Raw genomic sequence first — 23725 nt, forward strand, 5'->3', positions numbered from 1 at the left:
GTTTGGTCTATTTTCAAAGCTCTTATCCACCTATCAAAATTACTCTGTTTGAGCCTTTCAAACTCCATGTATGTTTGACCAAATTCTTTCCTTAAATTTCTAAACCTTGGTCTGTCGGCTTCAGGCACTAGTTCATATGCACCTAAGATGGATTTTGTCACCTCCTCATACGTCCCTGATGCCTCCTCTGGTGGTGATGCAAACACTTCACTAGCCCTACCTATCAAGCTTTGTTTGAATCAGTAATACCCACGTGTCCTGTGGCCATTTCATTTGTTTAGCTACCTTCTCAAATGAAATGAAAAAGGCTTCTACCTCCTTCTCATCAAACATTGGCAATGCTTGGACATATTTAAATAGATCCCCACCAAGCCTTTGACTTTGATGCTCTTTCTCACAATCCTCATCACTATCATCCAACTGTACGTTTTCCTTTACGACTGCCAATTTTAACTAACTGTCATGTTTCATGGCCATTTTCTGAAGTTCAAACTCTCTCTTTATCTCTTTCCATGATCTGTATCTCCCTTTCTCTTTCTTTTTGTTCTGCTATGGGTATTCTTTATTTTCTCCTTTCTTTTCTCTCCTTTTCTTTTTCCTCTCTCTCTCTTTCTATTTCCTCTCTATCTCTTTCTCTTTCTTTTGCCGCTCTCTCTCTTTCTTTTTCCTCTTTTTCGTATTCAAGCTGCTTTAATTCTTTCTCATGTTCCATTTGTTTAATTTGTAACTGAATTTTTTGCCATTTCCAATGAATCAAACTGTATTTCAGGCAACTTCAAATGCTTGGCCACCACCATAATTACATCATCTTTTCGCATTTTGTCAGGGAATGTTAATTGCAATGTTTTTGCCAAATCGAACAGTCTGCTTTCAGTCTCTGTCCGTAAGGTACTGTGTGTGACCATCTCCATCCCCAAAAACTTCAGAGCCTCGGAAAGAGCCATTGTCCACACAACACTCCATACTTAAACTATCATACCACACCTGAAAAGCAACCACAATATGCTCACCCCTCACTGTCTTTACGTTCACTAAGCCAATCCAATAGATAGACTTTTATCCCGGACGAGCCCCCAATTTGTTATGGACCAGGGTTTAGAGAACCCCAAAGTGTATCATGGAGTTCGCCTGACCCACAACATTTAATAGATTGTGGTATTGGGAGCACACGGCGCACTCTACAGGTGTGGTACAGCAGAAATGGAAAAGTATTTTTTAAAGCAAAACAATGTTTATTCTATGAACTCAAGTTAACCTTTTTAAAACATACAGTGAACATCTTAGCAACCATTAATTCAAATAAACCCCCCAAAGAATACAACAATGGTTAGCACAATTGCTTCACAGCTCCAGGGTCCCAGGTTCGATTCCGGCTTGGGTCACTGCCTGTGCGGAGTCTGCACATCCTCCCCGTGTGTGCGTGGGTTTCCTCCGGGTGCTCCGGTTTCCTCCCACAGTCCAAAGATGTGCAGGTTAGGTGGATTGGCCATGATAAATTGCCCTTTGTGTCCAAAATTGCCCTTAGTGTTGGGTGGGGTTACTGGGTTATGGGGATAGGGTGGAGGTGTGGACCTTGGGTAGGGTGCTCTTTTCAAGAGCCGGTGCAGACTCGATGGGCCGAATGGCCTCCTTCTGCACTGTAAATTCTATGATAATCTATGATAACACGAAGTAATCCTTTAAGCTTTCCTTTTAACATCCATAAGACTTAAAAGACCTTTTACCAGAAGCACACCAGTTAAAGTCACTATTGTTATTAGTTTTAAATCACCAGGATCGATTTACAGTCTTTAGATTACAGAGAGAGATTCATACACCTTCTGGCTGTGACTGCAGCTATCCAGCTCTGAAAACGAAATTAAAACACACCCTGCAGCAAATAGCCTAAAACGAAAGTAAAAAGCTGACAGACAGCCCAGCTCCACCCACTCTCTGACATCACTGCGGTAATAAACATCCATTTCTTAAAGGTACTCTCACTACAGATACTTATATACACACTCATTTATAAACACCCATTTCTTAAAGATACTCTCACATGACAGTATCCAGTTCTAATCACCATCATGACATCTTGAATTTACCAGCAATTATCTCCATGTAACTTGTATCATTTTGAGCAAATTTTCCCTGAATCTGCACTGCCGGCTAGAGGGCCAGTGAGACTCCCGCTCGCCTCTTTTCGAGAAGACTTGTCACACCTTGTACCAGTCAGGCACTTAACAAGCCAGCCTCCGAGATCAAGGACACTGGGCCGGAGGCCCCACTCACTGAGCTACCAGCCAATCTTAGGTTGGCAGCAATTTTGTACTCAGCAACAGCATCAGGGAGCACTGCTTTTATTAACCAAGCAGCTCGCACTTAGTAACATTGCATTCCATTTACCAACTTTCAGCTAATATGGAATGAATGCATCACAGAAATCTCTACGATTCAAGTAAAATAAATGGTTTGCAATTTTCATATTAAATTATGCATTTTAAAATTGGCCTTTATGCAAATACTTTTTATTTACATTCTAACTCTCAGGGACTGCAGCGGTTCAAGAAGGTAGCTTACCACCACTTTCTCAAGGGCAATTAGGGATGGGCAATAACGCTTGCCCAGCCAGTGAAGCCCACATCCTGTGAATGAAGAAAAATAAACCAATCTTTACACAAGTTCAGATTGACTCGGATGTGAACAGTCTAATTGAATTCACACAGTACAGTTGGGTTTTCTGATTTCAAAAACTCTATGTTCAATTCTAACACAGTCATGTGCACAATAGCATTTTTGTTTGAATTGAGTGCTTGGCTATTCCACCCAGCCAGAGAGCAAATTGACCAGTAGTCCTCGCAGTATTGAGTTAGGCTTCCAATTAGATTCTGAAATCAGATGCTTTTTATTCTTCTTTAGACATTGGGACTCAATTAACAGTTGCGATCTGAAATGTAATGATGGGTGACTGCCTACATCGGAAATGCTCAACTTATCGGCCTGAAATATTAATATTAACTGAAATATTTAATATTGAATTCCTATGTATTGGCATGGGTAAAGGCTCAGAAGTAATTCTCCCCATTCAATCACACTCAAGAGAGTTTTGAACATATACATTAACACTCCAGTGTGATCTGAGGGAATTCTCAAAAGCACCATCTATCAAAATAAACAGTAAATCAAGGCCTTTCAATTAGACAGAAACGATCGCATGAAACCAACACCTAAAAACAGCTGTGCATAAATTAACTCCATGTTTCTTAGAATACAAGTGTTGCATGTGGCACAAGGGTGTACATTGTATTCTTCTGTTTGAAGCTTAAGTAGTGTGAGTCATCCTGGTTAGCCGAGGTCTGTATAAAAGACAGACACAAAGCGCACTCAGTAAGCTTTGCGCAGGTGAGGGAGACATATCCTGAGTTAGTGAGATACATCCAGAGTGGGAATTGGAACTTGGTAATTTGGTGCAGTGCGGTAATTTGGTGCAGAGTGGGAGAAGTTGCTTTTTTCCTACCGATTTGTTCTCTTTCTTCTGGCCTGTAACTGTTAATCTGCAGGGAGAGAACCAGAGAGCATCCTGGGAAGGCAAGTGATTTTTACTTTTGTTACCTTTTCAAATTGTGTGTGTGTGGGGGGGGGGGGAGAGCTGTAAGTGACATCACAGTAAAGCTGTGACCTGATTGGCTGGTTGGGAATCTGTTAAATTTGAAAAAAAATAACATTGCAAAAAAAATCTAATTGTTTAACTAGATAGTGGAGTAACTAAACCTGAGGGCAGAGATTGGTATTTAGCATTTAATTTGACAGTAAAAATCATCTAGCGTCAGGGCCATATAGTTAATTGTAACTCAATCTCACAATAATTCAAGTGTTTATTTTAAATTAATTAATTAGTACTTAAATGTCACTCAGCGGGGTGCAGTGCTCCAACTGTGAGATGTGGCAGATCTGTGACACTTCCAGCGTTCCGGTCGACTACATGTGCAGCAGGTGTAACCAATGGCAGCTCCTCACAGACCGCGTGGTTCGGTTGGAGCAGCAGTTGGATGCACTTAGGAGTATGCAGGTGGCAGAAAGCGTCATAGATAGGATTTATAGAGAGGTGGTCACACCCAAGGTGCACGCAGGGAGATGGGTGACCACCAGAAGGGGCAGGCAGTCAGTGCAGGAATCCCCTGTGGTTGTCCCCTCTCGAACAGGTATACCTCTTTGGATACTGTTGGAGGGAATAGCCTATCAGGGGGAAACAGCAGCAGCCAGAGTAGTGGCACCATGGCTGGCTCTGATGTTCAGCAGGGAGGGTCAAAGCGCAGAAGAGCAATAGTCATAGGGGACTCTATAGTTAGGGGCACAGATAGGCGCTGCTGTGGATGTGAAAGAGACTCCAGGATGGCATGTTGCCTCCCTGGTACCAGGGTCCAGGATGTCTCCGAAAGTGAGGCGAGCATCCTGAAGGGGGAAGGCAAACAGGTAGAGGTCGTTGTACATATTTGTACTAACGACATCGGCACGAAGGAGCACAAGGTCCTGCAGCAGGAGTTCAGGGAGCTAGGCAGAAAGTTAAAAGACTCGAGGGTTGTAATCTCGGGATTACACCCTGTGCCACGTGCCAGTGAGGCTAGAAATAGGAAGGTAAAGCCGTTAAAGATGTGGCTAAACAACTGGTGTAGGAGGGAGGGTTTCAGTTATCTGGACCACTGGGAGCTCTTCCAGGGCAGGTGTGTATAAGGACAGGTTGCATCGAAACTGGAGAGGCATAAATATCCTGGCCACGAGGTTCGCTAGTGTCACACGGGAGGGTTGAAACTATGATGTTGTTGCCATTACAGAGACCTGGTTGAGGGAAGGACAGGATTGACAGCTAAATGTTCCAGGATTGGATGTTTCAGGCGGGAGAGAGGCAGATGTAAAAGGGGTGGAGGAGTTGCGCTACTGGTGAGGGAGAATATCACCGCTGTACTGTGGGAGGACACTTCAGAATGCAGCGAGCCTATATGAGTAGAGAGCAGGAACAAGAAGGTTGCAGTCACAATGTTGGAGGTTTACCACAGGCCACCCAACAGCCAGCGGGAGATAGAGGAGCAGATAGGTAGACAGAATTTGGAAAGGAGTAAAAGCAACAGGGTTGTTGTGATGGGAGACTTCAACTTCCCCAATATTGACTGGGACTCACTTAGTGCTAGGGGCTTGGACGGGGCAGAGTTTGTAAGGAGCATCCAGGAGGGCTTCTTTAAACAATATGTAGATAGTCCAACAAGGGAAGGGGCTATACTGGACCTGGTATTGGGGAATGAGCCCGGCCAAGTGGTAGAAGTTTCAGTAGAGGAGCATTTCGGGAACAGTGACCATAATTCAGTAAGTTTTAAAGTGCCGGTAGACAAGGATAAGAGTGGTCCTAGGATGAATGTGCTAAATTGGGGGAAGGTTAATTATAACAATATTAGGCAGGAACTGAAGAACCTAGATTGGGGGCGGATGTTTGAGGGTAAATCAACATCTGACATGTGGGAGGCTTTCAAATGTCAGTTAAAGGAATTCAGGACTGGCATGTTCCAGTGAGGAAGAAGGATAAATACTGCAAATTTCAGGAACCTTGGAGAATGAGAGTTATTGTAGGCCTCGTCAAAAAGAAAAAGGAGGCATTTGTCATCGCTAGAAGGCTGGGAACAGACAAAGCCTGTGTGGAAAATAAGGAAAGTAGGAAGGAACTGAAGAAAGTAGTCAGGAGGGCTAAAAGGGGTCACGAAAAGTTATTGGCAAATAGGGTTAAGGAAAATCCAATGCTTTTTACACGTACATAAAAAGCAAGAGGGTAGCCAGGGAAAGTGTTGGCCCACTGAAGGATAGGCAAGGGAATCTATGTGTGGAGCCAGAGGAAATGGGCGAAGTACTAAATGAATACTTTGCATCAATATTCACCAAAGAGAAGGAATTGGTGGATGTTGAGTCTGGAGAAGGGTGTGTAGATAGCCTGGGTCACATTGAGACAGCAGAATAGCCAATGTTGTTCCTTTGTTCAAGAAGGGTAGCAAGGATAATCCAGGGAACTACAGGCCGATGAGCCTTACCTCAGTGGTAGGGAAATTACTGGAGAGAATTCTTCGAGACAGGATCTACTCCCATTTGGAAGCAAGTGGACATATTAGCGAGAGGCAGCACGGTTTTATGAAGGGGAGGTTGTGTCTCACTAACTTGATAGAGTTTTTCTAGGATGTCACAAAGATGATTGATGCAGGTAATGCAGTGGATGTTGTCGATATGGACTTCAGTAAGGCCTTTGACATGGAAGACTGGTACAAAAGGTGAAGTCACACGGGATCAGAGGTGAGCTGGCAAGATGGATACAGAACTGGCTAGGTCATAGAAGGCAGAGAGTAGTAATGGAAGGGTGCTTTTCTGATTGGAGGGCTGTGACTAGTGGTGTTCAGCAGGGATCAGTGCTGGGACCTTTGCTGTTCTTAGTATATATAAATGATTTGGAGGAAAATGTAACTGGTCTGATTAGTAAGTTTGCAGATGACACAAAGGTTGGTGGAATTGCGGATAGCGATGAGGACTGTCAGAGGATACAGCAGGATTTAGATTGTTTGGAGACTTGGGCGGAGAGATGGCAGATGGAGTTTAATCCGGACAAATGTGAGGTAATGCATTTTGGAAGGTCTAATGCAGGTAGGGAATGTACAGTGAGTGTTAGAACCCTCAAGAGTATTGACAGTCAGAGAGATCTAGGTGTACAGGTCTACAGGTCACTGAAAGGGGCAACACAGGTGGAATAGCTAGTCAAGAAGGCATACGGCATGCTTGCCTTCATTGGCCGGGGCATTGAGTATAAAAATTGGCAAGTCATGTTGCAGCTGTATAGAACCTTAGTGAGGCCACACTTGGAGTGTAATGTTCAATTCTGGTTGCCACACTACCAGAAGGATGTGGAGGCTTTAGAGAGGGTGCAGAAGAGATTTACCAGGATGTTGCCTGGTATGGAGGGCATTAGCTATGAGGAGAGGTTGAATAAATTTGGTTTGTTCTCACTGGAACAACGGAGGTTGAGGGGCGACCTGATAGAGGTCTACAAAATTATGAGGGGCATAGACAGAGTGGATAGTCAGAGGCTTTTCCCCAGGGTAGAGGGGTCAATTACTAGGGGGGCATAGGTTTAAGGTGTGATGCACGATCAATTAAACTCAAAGGCGAGGTTGTAACATAACGGAAGGCTTTAATAGACTAGATCTGTTCCCCAGCAGCTTTGGTACAGAATGAGGGCTGCTGGGATGGCACCAGTTCTTATACACCACCTGTCAGGGCGGAGCTACAAACCAAACAGCCAATGGTAAACTCCTAGGTTTACCCAATGGTCTACAGCCTCTCGGGTACTGCAATACCTGATAATACCACATTCACCCCCTGTTAAAAAGGAGTCTGGTGGGGGTGGTGGCCAGTGGTTACAATTGCATTTAACATGGTGTGATCAGATATGGAGGTACCGTGATACCTCCTTACAGGGTTGTCAAGAATATTTACAAGTGTGGAAGATATATACAGTCAGTGTTCATTTACAGTTACAGTTACAGTGAAGAAATCAGTCGGGCGGGTGGCCTGGTCGTCCTCCTGGATCGTCTGAGCCTCGCTGGTGATTCTGGTGGGGGTCTGGGCGTCTACGACTCCGGGAGCGTGGCTTCGTCCTCCACGGCAGTTTCGTGTCCCCTAGAAGGCGCTGATGGGGCAAGCGGTTGACACGAGAGAGGGGCGCCTGTAGGAGGCATTGGTGGGTGGGATGGCCTAGGTAGGAGCGGCGGGAGGGCCGACCCTCCAGTGAGGTGCTGTGGGGGAGGGGAGGGGGTGAGGGTAATGGTTCGGGTGCACGTGGGGTTCCGGCGGGCACCAGATCCCGGAGGGAGACTGTATCTTGCTGGCCGTCAGGGAACGCCATGTAGGCGTACTGGGTCTGACTTGTGCGCCTGCACGTGCTTCCGAAGCAGGATGGGTCCGGGTGTCACTAGCCAGGTTGGGAGCGAGGTCCCGGAGGAGGACTTCCTGGGGAAGACAAGGAGACGTTAATGAGGTGTCTGATTGGTAGTTGTACAGAGCAGCGAGCGGATGGCGTGGAGGACCTCCGGGAGGACTTCCTGCCAGTGTGAGACTGGGAGATTCCTGGACCGTAGGGCCAGTAGAACCCTCTTCCAGACCTTTCCGTTCTCCCTCTCTACCTGCCCGTTTCCCTGGGGGTTGTAACTGGTCGTCCTGCTTGAGGCGATGCCCTTGCTGAGCAGGAATTGACGCAGTTCGTCGATCATAAAGGAGGACCCCCTATCACTGTGTAAGTACGCGGGGAACCCGAACAGTGAAAAGATACCCTGGAGGGCCTTGATGACGGTGGTTGCGGTCATGTCGGGGCAGGGGATAGCGAATGGGAACCGGGAGTACTCGTCAATCACGTTCAGGAAATATGTGTTGCGGTCGGTGAAGGGGAGGGGGCCTTTGAAGTCCATGCTGAGGCGTTCAAAGGGACGGGAAGCCTTTATCAGAAGTGCGGTTTGCACTCCGCGCAGATTTGGCAGTCCATGGTGACTGTCCTGACCTCCTCGATGGAGTAGGGCAGGTTGCGGGTCTTACTGAAGTGGAAAAAACGAGTGACCCCCGGGTGGCAGAGGTCCACGTGGAGGGCTCGGAGGCGGTCCACTTATGCGGTGGCACACGTGCCGCGGGACAGGGCATCGGAAGGCTCGTTTAGCTTCCTAGGACGGTACAAGATCTCGTAGTTGTAGGTGGAGAGTTCTATCTTCCACCGTAAGATCTTGTCGTTCTTTATCTTGCCCCGCTGTGCGTTATCAAACATGAACGCCACCGACCGTTGGTCAGTGAGGAGAGTGAATCTCCTGCCGGCCAGGTAATGCCTCCAGTGTCTCACAGCTTCTACTATGGCTTGGGCCTCCTTTTCGACCGAGGAATGGCGAATCTCGGAAGCATGGAGGGTACAGAAGAAGAAAGCCACAGGCCTGCCCGCTTGGTTGAGGGTGGCGGCCAGAGCTACGTTGGACGCATCGCTCTCGACCTGAAAGGGGAGGGACTCGTCGATGGCGTGCATCGTGGCCTTTGCAATGTCTGCTTTGATGCGGCACAAGGCCTGGCGGGCCTCCGTTGACAGGGCCCGTGCCTCTTTCAGTCCCAGGGTGTCCTTTTCTAAGGGTCTTTGGCGGATCTCTGAGGAGCTCATACCTGCTACGAAGGCATCCCGGATTAGATGTTCCGTGTGCTCGCTGCCCGAGACTTGCGGGCAGCCACAGTTTCTGCCTAGCACCAGTAGCGCACGGTAGACGTCCTCCAGCGATTCCCCGGGGCTTTGCCGTCTAGTTGCAAGCAGGTTACGTGCGTAGACCTGGTTTACAGGGCGTATATAATGTCCCTTTAACAGTTCGATCGCAGCATCATATTCCTCCGCCTCCTCGATGAGGGTGAAGATTCCAGGGCTTATTCTCGAGTGCAGGAGATGCAGTTTCTGTTCTTCTGAGGGGGTGCCTCCGACCGTCTCAGGGTAGCCTTTAAAACACGCCAGCCAGTGCTTAAATATCGCAGCCGAGTTCTCCGCGTGGGGGCTGAGTTGTAGACACTCCGGATTGATTCGGAGATCCATTCTTTCAGCTTAATAATAGTCTATTAAATTGATGCATGATCAATTCAACTCAAAGACGAGGTTGTAACATAGCTGAAGGCTTTAATAGACTAGATCTGTTCCCCAGCAGCTTCGGTACAGAATGAGGGCTACTGGAACGGCACCGGTTCTTATACCCCGCCTGTCAGGGCGGAGCTACATACAGCCAATGGTAAACTCCTAGGTTTACCCAATGGTCTACAGCCTCTCGGGTACTGCAATACCTGATAATACCACAAGGTGCGAGGGGCAAGGGTTAGAGGAGATATACGAGGCAAGTTTTTTACACAGAGGGTAGTGGGTGCCTGGAACTCGCTGCCGGAGGAGGTGGTGGAAGCAGGGACGATAGTGACTTTTAAGAGGTATCTTGACAAATACATGAATAGGATGGGAATAGAGGGATACGGACCCAGGAAGTGCAGAAGATTTTAGTTTTGACGGGCAGCATAGTCAGCACAGGCTTGGTGGGCCGAAGGGCCTGTTCCTGTGCTGTACTTTACTTTGTTCTTTAAAGTCCTTCACTGCTTTTACATTGCAATGGAACATCTTGAGTTCATGAAAAGAACCAAAGAAATTATTTTAAAACGTTTGCAGTTATTTAGCATTTTTCACAACCAACGGATTTCTCAAAGTGCTTTACACCCAATGAAGGGTGAATCTCCAACAGTGCAGAGCCCCCTCAGTACTGCACTGGAGTGTCAAACTTGATTTTTGTGCCCAAGTGGAGTGGGACTTGAACCAGAAACCTTGCAATTTAGAGGCAAGTATATAACTAATTGAGCCACAGCTGACATTTACAAGTTTTTTTTCATTCCATTCCAATATTACGGCGGTACTAACTACCCAACACAAGTTAAAAACTAACGGAACAGGGATTGCTTAATGCCACTCACTGAGCTAATGTCGTGTGAAGGCTCCAACACAATTTGACAGTTAGCTGCTGACCTATTCGGCCACCTGGCTCAAGATAGATAGGTGGGAGAGTGGAGTAAATGAGGCCTCTTAGGGTTGAGATAACTCCAAGGTGATCGTACGACCATGGAGCTCAAATCAGGTAGGACTGGCAACTACTTAACTCAAGTGCCTGTGTACCAGTGCCAGCCCTACCTTGAGGAGAGGCGAGAGTGTGAGAGAAAGAGGGACATCATCCATCAAGCAATTCTCTGAAGGAGCATGCTACAATGATATATGGAATTACACAGAATGTACAGCAACGGAAAAGGCCATTCAGCTGAACCGTTCTGTGCAGGAGTTTATGTTTCATATTCGTCTTCTCCCACTATACTTCATCGAACCCTTTTATTTTCTCTAATCCTTTCTCCGTCATGTGTCTATCCAGTTTTCCCTTCACAACCTCTACCACCACATGTAGTATTTATTAATGACCATCTTATTGTTATTGCTTCTGATTTTAGATTCTCCCACAATTGGAAACCTCTTCTCTGTATCTGCCCTATCAAATATTTTCAGAATTTTACAGACATCTATCAGATCACATGCCAGTTCTCTTTTCTTGAATAAAGATCCCCAGAATGTTCAGCCTGGTTGAACCCACTCAGTTCCTGTGTCATTCTTGTAACTCACCCTATCTCAAAGCTGTCCTTGTCCCCAGTTTCATTTAATTATTTGGCTCATCCAACACCTTAACAAGAAACATTTTCTCATACATTCAGGTGTTAAAATACACAAGCCCCAACAACTCATCGATACCAATGGCCATCCAGGTACCCTCCACCTCTTCCTGTCCCTCCGATTCCATCGTTTCCAACACCAGCCCTTGCCGTATATTCACCATACCCTCTGACTTTCCCCTCTCTGAGACTGAACACGCTGTACTCAGCAAAGGACTCAGCTTCATACCGTTACGCCCCCACCTCAATGAATTTCAGACTCGACGTGACGCTGAGCGCTTCTTCCTCCGCCGTTGTCTCCATGCTGACTTCTTCTGGCAGGAGTCCTCCCCCCGTTCAACAGATATCACTGTATCTTCATTTCTTCCATTGATTTGTTTTTCCCTCACCATTGTTCCCTTGCCCACTTGGGCCATCTGTTCCCTGTTCCCAGTTTCCCTATGACGCACTGCTAATCTTTGTTCTGGCATTCACACATTCTAATCTCTTCACATGCCACGATCAGAACCCTTCTTAGCCTTAATCATCCCCATATACATTCCTTTGGCCTTTCTGTCCACGACAGAATCCTCACCTATCGCTGGGATCTATCGATGATTATGAATCCCCATTGACAAGATCAGCTTATCTGTCGAGGACTTGCCAGCCTGGATCTTGGGGACACCACTCCCACCAGGATCTTGAATTCTCCATGCAGTGATCCAGATAACGCTGGAAGCCAGTGTTCCAGTGGGCAGATTGTTTCTGTCTAGGGAATCATTGGAGAGTTTTCTGGTCTCTATTGTTTTCAGTTCATTCATGGGGTGTGGGCTTTGTCAATTTATTGTCCATCCCTAATTACCCTTGAGAAGGTGGTGGTGAGCTGCCTTCTTGAACCGCTGCAGTCCACGTGGAGTAAGTACACCCATGGTGCTGTTAGGGTGGGAGTTCCAGGATTTTGACCAAGCGACAGTGAGCGATATATTTCCAAGTCAAGATGGTGGGTGACTTGGAGGAGAACTTCCAGGTGGTGATGTTCCCATGTGTCAGCTGCCCTTGTCCTTCTAGATTGCAGTGGTGGTGGGTTTGGAAGGTGCTGAGGAGCCTTGATGAGTTCCTGCAGTGCAACTTCTAGATGGTACTGTCTGCTACTGTGTGTCAGTGGTGTAGTGGGTGAATGTTGAAGATGGTTAATGGGGTGCCAATCAAGCGGGCTGCTTTGTCCTGGATAGTACCAAGCATGTTGAGTGTATGTGGGGGCTGCACTCATCAAGGCAAGTGGAGAGTACTCCATCACACTCCTGACTTGTGCTTTGTAGGTGCTGGACAGGGTTTGGGAAGTCAGGAGGTGAATTTCTCACCACAGGATTCCTAACCTCTGATCTGATCTGATCCACAGTATTTATATGGCTGGTCTGTATTGATATGCTGTGCAGCTTTTAGCTAATCAAGCTCCAGACAAAGACAGAGACAATCAGATAAAGAGAAACTTGGCCTTTTTAAGAATTTGATCTTGTGTTGTGGACATCACTGGCAAGGTTGGCATTCATCACCCATCCCTAATTGCCTCAAAGGAGGTGATGAGTCCTCACCTTTGCAGAGGCTTGGTGCAGCTGCTTTCGGGGCAATTATGCATCGGCCACAAGGTGGAGTCACTTACAGACCATGCAGGTAAAGAGGTTTCCTTCACCAATCATCAAGAATTTTCATTTTCCTATCTCCTTGAACAGAATAAAACATCCCAACGTGCTTCACTGGAATATAATCAGGAATAACATTGACACAAAATATAATTTAAATATATTAATGAAGAATTTGGTTAATTAGAGTCATAGGGGGGCTATTTGGCCCATGGAAACGCTGATCATATCAGCTCTCCAGAGAGCAATCCAGTCAGTCCCACTCCCCAGTTTATCCTCTTCAAGATTCATTCAGGCGTTCATCCAATTTCCTTTCAAAATCATTGATTGTTTCTGCTTCCACCATCCTCATGTACAGTGACTTACAAGTCATTCCAACATGCTGTGCATCATAGAATTTACAGTGCAGAAGGAGGCCCTTAGGCCCATCGAGTCTGCACCGGCCCTTGGAAGGAGCACCCTACTTAAGCCAATCCCATCCCCGGAACCCAGTAATGCCACCTAACTTTTTTTGGACACTAAGGACAATTTATCATGGCCAATCCACCTGACCGGCACATTTTTGGACTGTGGGAGGAAACAGGAGCACCCGGAGGAGGCCCACGCAGACACGGGGAGAACGTGCAGACTCCACAGACAGTGACCCAAGCCGGGAATCGAACCAGGGACCCTGCAGCTGTGAAGCAACTATGCTAACCACTGTGCTACCGTACTGCCTTAAATATTTGCAAAAATGCTCTTCCTCATCGCGCCCCCCCCCCCCCCCCCCCGCACTGCCAACTGGATCTCTTGCCCAGGATTTTATATCTGTGTCTCCAAGTCCTTGTACCATTAGCCAATGGGAACGGGTTATCTTTGTTTACAGTATCCAAACTCGTTATAATCTTCTATACGTCCGTATTATCTCCTCTCAATCTCCTTTGCTGCAAGCAGAATAGCCCCACCTTCTCCAATCGAACCTTCATAGAATCCCTACAAGGCAGAAGGAGGCCATTCAACCCATTGACTCTTCACCGATCTTCTGAAAGAGCATTCCATCTAGACCCACACCTACTCTATTCTGTTAACCCTGTAACCTCACCTCACCTTTTGGACACGAAAGAGCAATTTTAGCAAATTTAGCATGGCCAATCCACCTAACCTGTACATTTTTGTATTGTGGGAAGAAACCGCAGCCCCAGACAAAACATGGGGATAACGTACAAACGCCACGCAGTCACCCAAGGCCAGGATTGAACACTGGTGCTGTGAGGCACCACTGTGTCACCATGCCACCCCAGTAACTTGTAGCTAAAACCCCTTCATCCCTGGAACCATTTTGGTGAATCGCCCTCTGCGCCCTCTCAAGGATCCTCACCTCCTTCATAAAGTGTGATGACCACTAGACACAATGGAGGCCTAACCAGAGATTTCATTGCCAGTAGCTTGGGTGGGGACATATCCCCAGTGGCAACAGATAACTGCCGGCCTAGACTCGCACCCCCTTCAATACATTAGTGCGAACTGTCCATTGTTGAGATTCTGTCTGTCCCACCCAGGCCAGAAATATTCCATACATCTGTGAAAAGCGAGAGGGAGTTTCCAGAGTGAAACACTCCGCTTTTTAAATCGAGGAGAAACTTTTAATGACTGTGCTGCAGCTCAAAACTCCTTATTTAGTCAGATTGTTTGTCTGCAGCAAGGGCTCTCCACAATCAGTGAACCCCTTCCCCTGCTGCCAGTCATTCCAGACTGGGCACATTCCTGCCCACTCTGCTACTTACCAACTTTCCTGAAGGCTTTCAGAGCGAGTTTCTTGTGATCCGGCTCCGACTGTGGGAGCTCCGAAGCCCGGGACCTGGTGCCGATCATGGTGAGCTGCCTTGTCCCTGCAGAGCCGGGCTCTGCCTGCCTGCCGCCTGGACTGCACTGCCTTCAGCCTCTGTGCCTTCAGCGCTCCTTCCTGACCCCTTGGCTGGGTGCCCGGCCGGAGCTGCAATCTGCCCTTGTGAGGGGGGAGTCTGAGCTGCTCCTCTCAGCCCCACACCCTGTTCAGCATCCACCTCCTCTGAGCTGCCCCGTCCCTGGGCACAAAGTCTCCTCCCTTGAAAATGTTCCTGCTGCTGCCGCCTGGCTCCTGCTCATCAGAAGCTTTCTCCCCGCATCCCTTTCCTTTATAATCCTGGAATTCCGCTCATGTGACTCTCAGCTTCTATATAAGGGAAAGGATCGCCCACAGATGGGGTGAAATTGGAAAGAAAATGTCTTCTGGATTATTCCACGTCACAGCTTTTCTAAGAGCAATGTCAGAGCTGGGAGCAATGCCCATCAATGGAAAAACTGCCCATTCCTGTGATCGGCTCCTGTCCACAGGATCCTGAGCTGCTCATTCCTGGGATCAGCTCCTGTCCGCAGGATCCTGAGCTGCCCATTCCTGGTATCAGCTCTTGTCCGCAGGATCCTGAGCTGCCCATTCCTGGGATCAGCTCCTGTCCACAGGATCCTGAGCTGCCCATTCCTGGGATCAGCTCCTGTCCGCAGGATCCTGAGCTGACCATTCCTGTGATCAGCTCCTGTCCGCAGGATCCTGTGCTGACCATTCCTGGGATCAGCTCCTGTCCGCAGGATCCTGTGCTGACCATTCCTGGGATCAGCTCCTGTCCGCAGGATCCTGTGTTGACCATTCCTGGGATCAGCTCCTGTCCGCAGGATCCTGAGCTGACCATTCCTGTGATCAGCTCCTGTCCACAGGGCCCTGAGCTGCCCAATCCTGGGATCAGCTCCTGTCCACAGGATCCTGAGCTGACCATTCCTGGGATCAGCTCCTGTCCATAGGATCCTGAGCTGCCCATTCCTGGGATCAGCTCCTGTCCACAGGACCCTGAGCTGACCATTCCTGTGATCAGCTCCTGTCCACAGGGCCCTGAGCTGCCCATTCCTGGGATCAGCTCCTGTCCACAGGATCCTGTGCTGCCCATTCCTGGGATCAGCTCCTGTCCACAGGACCCTGAGCTGACCATTCCTGTGATCAGCTCCTGTCCACAGGGCCCTGAGCTGCCCATTCCTGGGATCAGCTCCTGTCCACAGGATCCTGTGCTGCCCATTCCTGGGATCAGCTCCTGTCCACAGGATCCTGAGCTGCCCATTCCTGGGATCAGCTCCTGTCCGCAGGTTCCTGAGCTGCCCATTCCTGGGATCAGCTCCTGTCCGCAGGATCCTGAGTTGCCCATTCCTGGGATCAGCTCCTGTCCGCAGGATAGTACTGTGTACAGTTCTGGTCGCCTCATTTTAGGAAGGATGTGGAAGCTCTGGAAAAGGTGCAAAGAAGATTTACCAGGATGTTGCCTGGAATGGAGAGTAGGTCTTACGAGGAAAGGTTGAGGGTGCTAGGCCTTTTCTCATTAGAGCGGAGAAGGATGAGGGGCGACTTGATAGAGGTTTATAAGATGATCAGGGGAATAGATAGAGTAGACAGTCAGAGACTTTTTCCCCAGGTGGAACACACCATTACAAGGGGACATAAATTTAAGGTGAAAGGTGGAAGATATAGGAGGGATATCAGAGGTAGGTTCTTTACCCAGAGAGTAGTGGGGGCATGGAATGCACTGCCTGTGGAAGTAGTTGAGTCAGAAACATTAGTGACCTTCAAGCAGCTGTTGGATAGGTACATGGATTACGGGAAAATTATATAGTGTAGATTTATTTGTTCTTAAGGGCAGCACGGTAGCATTGTGGATAGTACAATTGCTTCACAGATCCATGGTCCCAGGTTCGATTTCGGCTTGGGTCATTGTCTGTGTGGAGTCTGCACGTCCTCCCCGTGTCTGCGTGGGTTTCCTCCGGGTGCTCCGGTTTCCTCCCACAGTCCAAAGATGTGCGGGTTAGGTGAATTGGCCAATGATAAATTGCCCTTAATATCCAAATTGCCCTTGGTGTTGGGTGGAGGTGTTGAGTTTGGGTAGGGTGCTCTTTCCAAGAGCTGGTGCAGACTCAGGGGGCCGAATGGCCTCCTTCTGCACTGTAGATTCAATGATAATCTATGATTAATCTAGGACAAAGGTTCGGCACAACATCGTGGGCCGAAGGGCCTGTTCTGTGCTGTATTTTCTATGTTCTATGTTCTATGTTCTATGATCCTGAGCTGCCCATTCCTGGGATCAGCTCCTGTCCGCAGGATCCTGAGCTGCCCATTCCTGGGATCAGCTCCTGTCCACAGGATCCTGAGCTGCCCATTCCTGGGATCAGCACCTGTCCACAGGATATTGTGCTGCCCATTCCTGGGAATAGCTCCTGCCCACAGGATCCTGTGCTGCCCATTCCTGGGATCAGCTCCTGTCCACAGGATCCTGAGCTGACCATTCCTGTGATCAGCTCCTGTCCACAGGGCCCTGAGCTGCCCATTCCTGGGATCAGCTCCTGTCCACAGGATCCTGAGCTGACCATTCCTGGGATCAGCTCCTGTCCATAGGATCCTGAGCTGCCCATTCCTGGGATCAGCTCCTGTCCACAGGACCCTGAGCTGACCATTCCTGGGATCAGCTCCTGTCCACAGGATCCTGAGCTGCCCATTCCTGGGATCAGCACCTGTCCACAGGATATTGAGCTGCCCATTCCTGGGATCAGCTCCTGTCCGCAGGATCCTGTGCTGACCATTCCTGGGATCAGCTCATGTCCGCAGGATCCTGTGCTGACCATTCCTGGGATCAGCTCCTGTCCGCAGGATACTGAGCTGACCATTCCTGTGATCAGCTCCTGTCCACAGGGCCCTGAGCTGCCCATTCCTGGGATCAGCTCCTGTCCACAGGATCCTGAGCTGACCATTCCTGGGATCAGCTCCTGTCCATAGGATCCTGAGCTGCCCATTCCTGGGATCAGCTCCTGTCCACAGGACCCTGAGCTGCCCATTCCTGGGATCAGCTCCTGTCCACAGGATCCTGTGCTGCCCATTCCTGGGATCAGCTCCTGTCCGCAGGATCCTGAGCTGCCCATTCCTGGGATCAGCTCCTGTCCGCAGGTTCCTGAGCTGCCCATTCCTCGGATCAGCTCCTGTCCACAGGACCCTGAGCTGCCCATTCCTGGGATCAGCTCCTGTCCGCAGGTTCCTGAGCTGCCCATTACTGGGATCAGCTCCTGTCCACAGGATCCTGAGTTGCCCATTCCTGGGATCAGCTCCTGTCCGCAGGATCCTGAGCTGCCCATTCCTGGGATCAGCTCCTGTCCGCAGGATCCTGAGCTGCCCATTCCTGGGATCAGTTCCTGTCCACAGGATCCTGAGCTGCCCATTCCTGGGATCAGCCCCTGCCCACAGGATATTGAGCTGCCCATTCCTGGGATCAGCTCCTGTCCACAGGATCCTGAGCTGACCATTCCTGGGATCAGCTCCTGTCCATAGGATCCTGAGCTGCCCATTCCTGGGATCAGCTCCTGTCCACAGGACCCTGAGCTGCCCATTCCTGGGATCAGCTCCTGTCCACAGGATCCTGTGCTGCCCATTCCTGGGATCAGCTCCTGTCCGCAGGATCCTGAGCTGCCCATTCCTGGGATTAGCTCCTGTCCACAGGATCCTGAGCTGCCCATTCCTGGGATCAGCTCCTGTCCACAGGACCCTGAGCTGACCATTCCTGGGATCAGCTCCTGTCCACAGGGCCCTGAGCTGACCATTCCTGTGATCAGCTCCTGTCCGTAGGATCCTATGCTGCCCATTCCTGGGATCAGCTCCTGTCCACAGGATCCTGAGCTGACCATTCCTGGGATCAGCTCCTGTCCATAGGATCCTGAGCTGCCCATTCCTGGGATCAGCTCCTGCCCACAGGACCCTGAGCTGCCCATTCCTGGGATCAGCTCCTGTCCACAGGATCCTGTGCTGCCCATTCCTGGGATCAGCTCCTGTCCGCAGGATCCTGAGCTGCCCATTCCTGGGATCAGCTCCTGTCCGCAGGTTCCTGAGCTGCCCATTCCTGGGATCAGCTCCTGTCCACAGGACCCTGAGCTGCCCATTCCTGGGATCAGCTCCTGTCCGCAGGTTCCTGAGCTGCCCATTACTGGGATCAGCTCCTGTCCACAGGATCCTGAGTTGCCCATTCCTGGGATCAGCTCCTGTCCGCAGGATCCTGAGCTGCCCATTCCTGGGATCAGCTCCTGTCCGCAGGATCCTGAGCTGCCCATTCCTGGGATCAGCTCCTGTCCACAGGATCCTGAGCTGCCCATTCCTGGGATCAGCCCCTGCCCACAGGATATTGAGCTGCCCATTCCTGGGATCAGCTCCTGTCCACAGGGCCCTGTGCTGCCCATTCCTGGGATCAGCTCCTGTCCACAGGATCCTGAGCTGACCATTCCTGGGATCAGCTCCTGTCCATAGGATCCTGAGCTGCCCATTCCTGGGATCATCTCCTGTCCACAGGACCCTGAGCTGCCCATTCCTGGGATCAGCTCCTGTCCACAGGGCCCTGAGCTGCCCATTCCTGGGATCAGCTCCTGTCCGCAGGTTCCTGAGCTGCCCATTCCTGGGATCAGCTCCTGTCCGCAGGATCCTGAGCTGCCCATTCCTGGGATCAGCTCCTGTCCACAGGATCCTGTGCTGCCCATTCCTGGGATCAGCTCCTGTCCGCAGGATCCTGAGCTGCCCATTCCTGGGATCAGCTCCTGTCCGCAGGTTCCTGAGCTGCCCATTCCTGGGATCAGCTCCTGTCCACAGGACCCTGAGCTGCCCATTCCTGGGATTAGCTCCTGTCCGCAGGTTCCTGAGCTGCCCATTACTGGGATCAGCTCCTGTCCACAGGATCCTGAGTTGCCCATTCCTGGGATCAGCTCCTGTCCGCAGGATCCTGAGCTGCCCATTCCTGGGATCAGCTCCTGTCCGCAGGATCCTGAGCTGCCCATTCCTGGGATCAGCTCCTGTCCACAGGATCCTGAGCTGCCCATTCCTGGGATCAGCTCCTGTCCACAGGGCCCTGTGCTGCCCATTCCTGGGATCAGCTCCTGCCCACAGGATCCTGTGCTGCCCATTCCTGGGATCAGCTCCTGTCCACAGGGCCCTGAGCTGCCCATTCCTGGGATCAGCTCCTGTCCACAGATCCTGAGCTGACCATTCCTGGGATCAGCTCCTGTCCACAGGATCCTGAGCTGCCCATTCCTGGGATCAGCTCCTGTCCACAGGGCCCTGAGCTGCCCATTCCTGGCATCAGCTCCTGTCCACAGGATCCTGAGCTGCCCATTCCTGGGATCAGCTCCTGTCCGTAGGATCCTGTGCTGACCATTCCTGGGATCAGCTCCTGTCCACAGGATCCTGAGCTGCCCATTCCTGGGATCAGCTCCTGTCCGTAGGATCCTGTGCTGACCATTCCTGGGATCAGCTCCTGTCCACAGGATCCTGAGCTGACCATTCCCGTGGTCAGCTCCTGTCCACAGGGCCCTGAGCTGCCCATTCCTGGGATCAGCTCCTGTCCGCAGGTTCCTGAGCTGCCCATTCCTGTGGTCAGCTCCTGTCCACAGGGCCCTGAGCTGCCCATTCCTGGGATCAGCTCCTGTCCACAGGATCCTGAGCTGCCTATGCTGGGATCAGCTCCTGTCCGTAGGATCCTGAGCTGCCCATTCCTGGGATCAGCTCCTGTCCGCAGGTTCCTGAGCTGCCCATTCCTGTGGTCAGCTCCTGTCCACAGGAACCTGTGCTGACCATTCCTGGGATCAGCTCCTGTCCACAGGGCCCTGAGCTGCCCATTCCTGGGATCAGCTCCTGTCCACAGTATCCTGTGCTGCCCATCCCTGGGATCAGCTCCTGTCCGCAGGTTCCTGAGCTGCCCATTCCTGGGATCAGCTCATGCCCACAGGATCCTGAGCTGCCCATTCCTGGGATCAGCTCCTGTCCACAGGATCCTGAGCTGACCATTCCTGGGATCAGCTCCTGTCCACAGTATCCTGAGCTGACCATTCCTGGGATCAGCTCCTGTCCACAGGATCCTGTGATCAGCTCCCGTCCTCAGGGTCCTATTTGACCCATCATTGAAAACGCTGCGATTCACTGCCCAGGGGTCGGCACAGTTACTGGTCTGTGTGGAATAGTGAACTTACTGCCTTTCACATCTCAGAGCATTTGGTGTTTTTTGGTTGGAATGTGTTTATATTGTCTTGTAGCCATGTAAAATGGCTGCGTTCCGATTAATCTGGCCAAAACCCAGTTTAAAACGGCTAACCCGAAAGACTGCTGGGGAAAGCAGCCAAGAAGACACAAGCAGGCAGCTGCAGACAGGTTTGCACATTCAGCTCTGGGAACGTAGCCCAGATCGATACTCAGGGCTATCAACAGCCCATCAGCCCAGGTATCCGCAGTTGCATTCAGGTCTGTTTACACCTAATCTACTCAGACATCCACAGTTAAATCAGCTATCCCCGGGAACAATTGCAACATATTAGCAATTGAATACCGGGCCAGACCTGTCGGCGCCTGCAGTGGTCGAAACAAAGACAGGTGAGCGACCACCCCCCGATCGAGGAATCGCCTCATCATTGGACACATCGACCCCAGAGATTGGGGACAGATCCAATCACTTGGGACTCAGGGTCAAGGGCCGCCCCGGGAGGCGGGAAGCCCCTGGGCCCTATAAAAGAGAAGGTCCAAGTTCAGATCTCGCTCTCTCTCATCTTCGCCTGCTCGACTTCGCAAGACCAGCCACCGTGTATAGTAAGTTTGAATCCAACGATCGCTATCCGGTAGAGACACCTAGCCACCGACCTGTAGCAGCCTTTTGAATCCCGCGGGACAGATTTGATTGGACAAGCCATTTGTTTCGCTGACCTGGTGGGCTCTTCCTAAGTTAAGTATTGGCCAGTAGTGATAGGTTCATTATATAGATAGTAGTATTAGTGTATTAATATTGCTTGTTGTATATAATAAATGACCGTTGTTTTAATCCTTACTAAGCGGTGTGCTGTGTTATTAATCATAACCTGAACTTGAACCACGTGGCAGTATCATAAAGATACCTGGCGACTCATGAGCAAAGGTGACCTAAACAGAGCAAATAGACTAAAGCTAAAAAGAGCAACATAATTGGCGACTCCGCCGGGACGCGACTTAGAAGAGGAAAACCACTCCGGGAGATCCCCAACATTTTGAATTAGAAATCCAATCGGAAACAAAACAAAAAAAAAACCCTCAAGTGTTCAAGCGGTTCTGGTTAATAATTCACAATTCAGAAGTGTGTGTATGCATGTGTATCTAACAGGGTTATAAGGCAAAACTGATAGATTTTTTGTTGCGTCAAAACTATCGGCAGTTGGTATTTCGGAAATTAGCGCAAGCCGTACCCGTATCTACCACACCACCTTAGCCCCCTGTTCCAAATTCGAACGTAACGAGCAGATAAGAGAGAGCCATGCAGGCAATGCAAGCGATGCAGCGCCTCATGAACCCCGAAGATTTTGCTGTCGCACCAGTCAGCAGCGTAGGAGCGGGACAGTGTCCCGTTTGGGAAGTGGAAATCCACAAAATTCTGCAGGGCAAAGGATGGCCCGTGTGGAAGGATTTCTGCAATAACGACGACTCAGGTCCTGGAAGTATAGGGTATATTTGCTGGGAGAACCTGAGTGAGATTCACAGAAAGAGTTTAGCAAAAGCGCGCAAGCCGATGGCAATTGTGTCCTGTCTGGCACAATTGCGAGGCACAGAGGAGGTCGTCAGGACGCTCCGCAAGGAAATGGAAGGCATACATCGGATAAGTAAAACCGATATATGCGAAATTGAGAAAGAGAACCTGGAATTGAAAGGGAAATTAGCAGCAAAAGACGAAGAGGTGGCTGACGCCAAACGGGGTCACCAATCTTGTCTGGCGCACTTGAGTAGTTTCCAGTCACAATATGAGAAGGCTTATCAGGACCTGCAGCGTGCAGTCCTTGTAAAGAAAGAAACAGAAAAGCAGTTAGAGACGCTCCAGAAACAATGCAGTGATCTCAAGGCAGCCTTGAGAGCGCTCCACGCCACAACCACGGAACAAAGGCAGAGTACTTTGGACCATGCAAAGTGCCGAAAGCAGATTGCAGACTTGAAAGCACTGCTTTCTGTCCAAAAGGGATTTCAAGAAACCTTTGGGGAAAGTTTAGAACAGGAAGACGGCCCTGATTGGGAAGAATTGCAAGAGACAGGGCAGAGATATGTTCAGGGAGCATGTGCGCAGGGAAAACCCCAAAGGAGGAAAGCACCCCCACCCCCCACACAGCAGATAATACAGGCTCCCATGAACCCTGTAACAACCCACCGCACCGCCACAGCAGATGAGGCGGAGGTCTTATATTCCACCCCCCTCACAGTGACCCAATTACGGGACGCGTGTGCCAAAATCACACCGTTCCGCCCCGCTTCAGACCCACACCATTTCTTTGCTACCGTCAAACACCAGGCGACCATGTACGGCCTGGATGAGTACGAGCAGGTAAAGCTCACGGTCCTCAGCTTAGACCCATTGGTCGCAGCAGCCCTTCCCGACCCACAGAATGTAGGAGGAGGCACCCTTGCAGAGATGCATACCGCGATCCTGGATGCGATCGGGTACAACCGGGGCGACCCCGTAGACGGTCTGAATAAATGCAGACAGAAAAAGTCTGAACACCCCACAGCGTTCGCAGGACGCTTGTGGATTCATTTTGAAGCCGTTTTCGGCAACGTAGATCATGCCCATTTGTCCCCAGACAATATGGCCAAGTGGACCCGCACCCTTATCTCCCATGCCACGGAAGCAGGACAGAATGCCTGTAGTAATTATGACCCCCTCGGAGGAGGCTCATAATGAGAAGTGGGTGGTCAAGAGATTGTCCCGCGTTTGGGAACAAGCGGCTCACGGTAAATCAGCCACTAGAACACCCGAGGAAAACCAAGC

General features: G+C 50.0%; 1 protein-coding gene across 1 annotated transcript in view; it reads right to left on the reverse strand.

The window, feature by feature from the left end:
- LOC140398336 (1-phosphatidylinositol 4,5-bisphosphate phosphodiesterase delta-3-like) overlaps positions 1-15110 on the reverse strand; it is a 567936-nt gene extending 552826 nt beyond the window's left edge. Inside the window, exon 1 of the mRNA XM_072486917.1 lies at positions 14642-15110. Within this exon, the coding sequence (XP_072343018.1) occupies positions 14642-14729 (88 nt within the window). The 5' untranslated portion in view covers positions 14730-15110. The remainder of the gene's footprint in view (positions 1-14641) is intronic.
- Between the last annotated feature and the right edge of the window lie 8615 nt (positions 15111-23725).

Source organism: Scyliorhinus torazame, chromosome 21 (assembly GCF_047496885.1).
Source record: "Scyliorhinus torazame isolate Kashiwa2021f chromosome 21, sScyTor2.1, whole genome shotgun sequence".
In the NCBI taxonomy this organism is placed as follows: domain Eukaryota; kingdom Metazoa; phylum Chordata; class Chondrichthyes; order Carcharhiniformes; family Scyliorhinidae; genus Scyliorhinus; species Scyliorhinus torazame.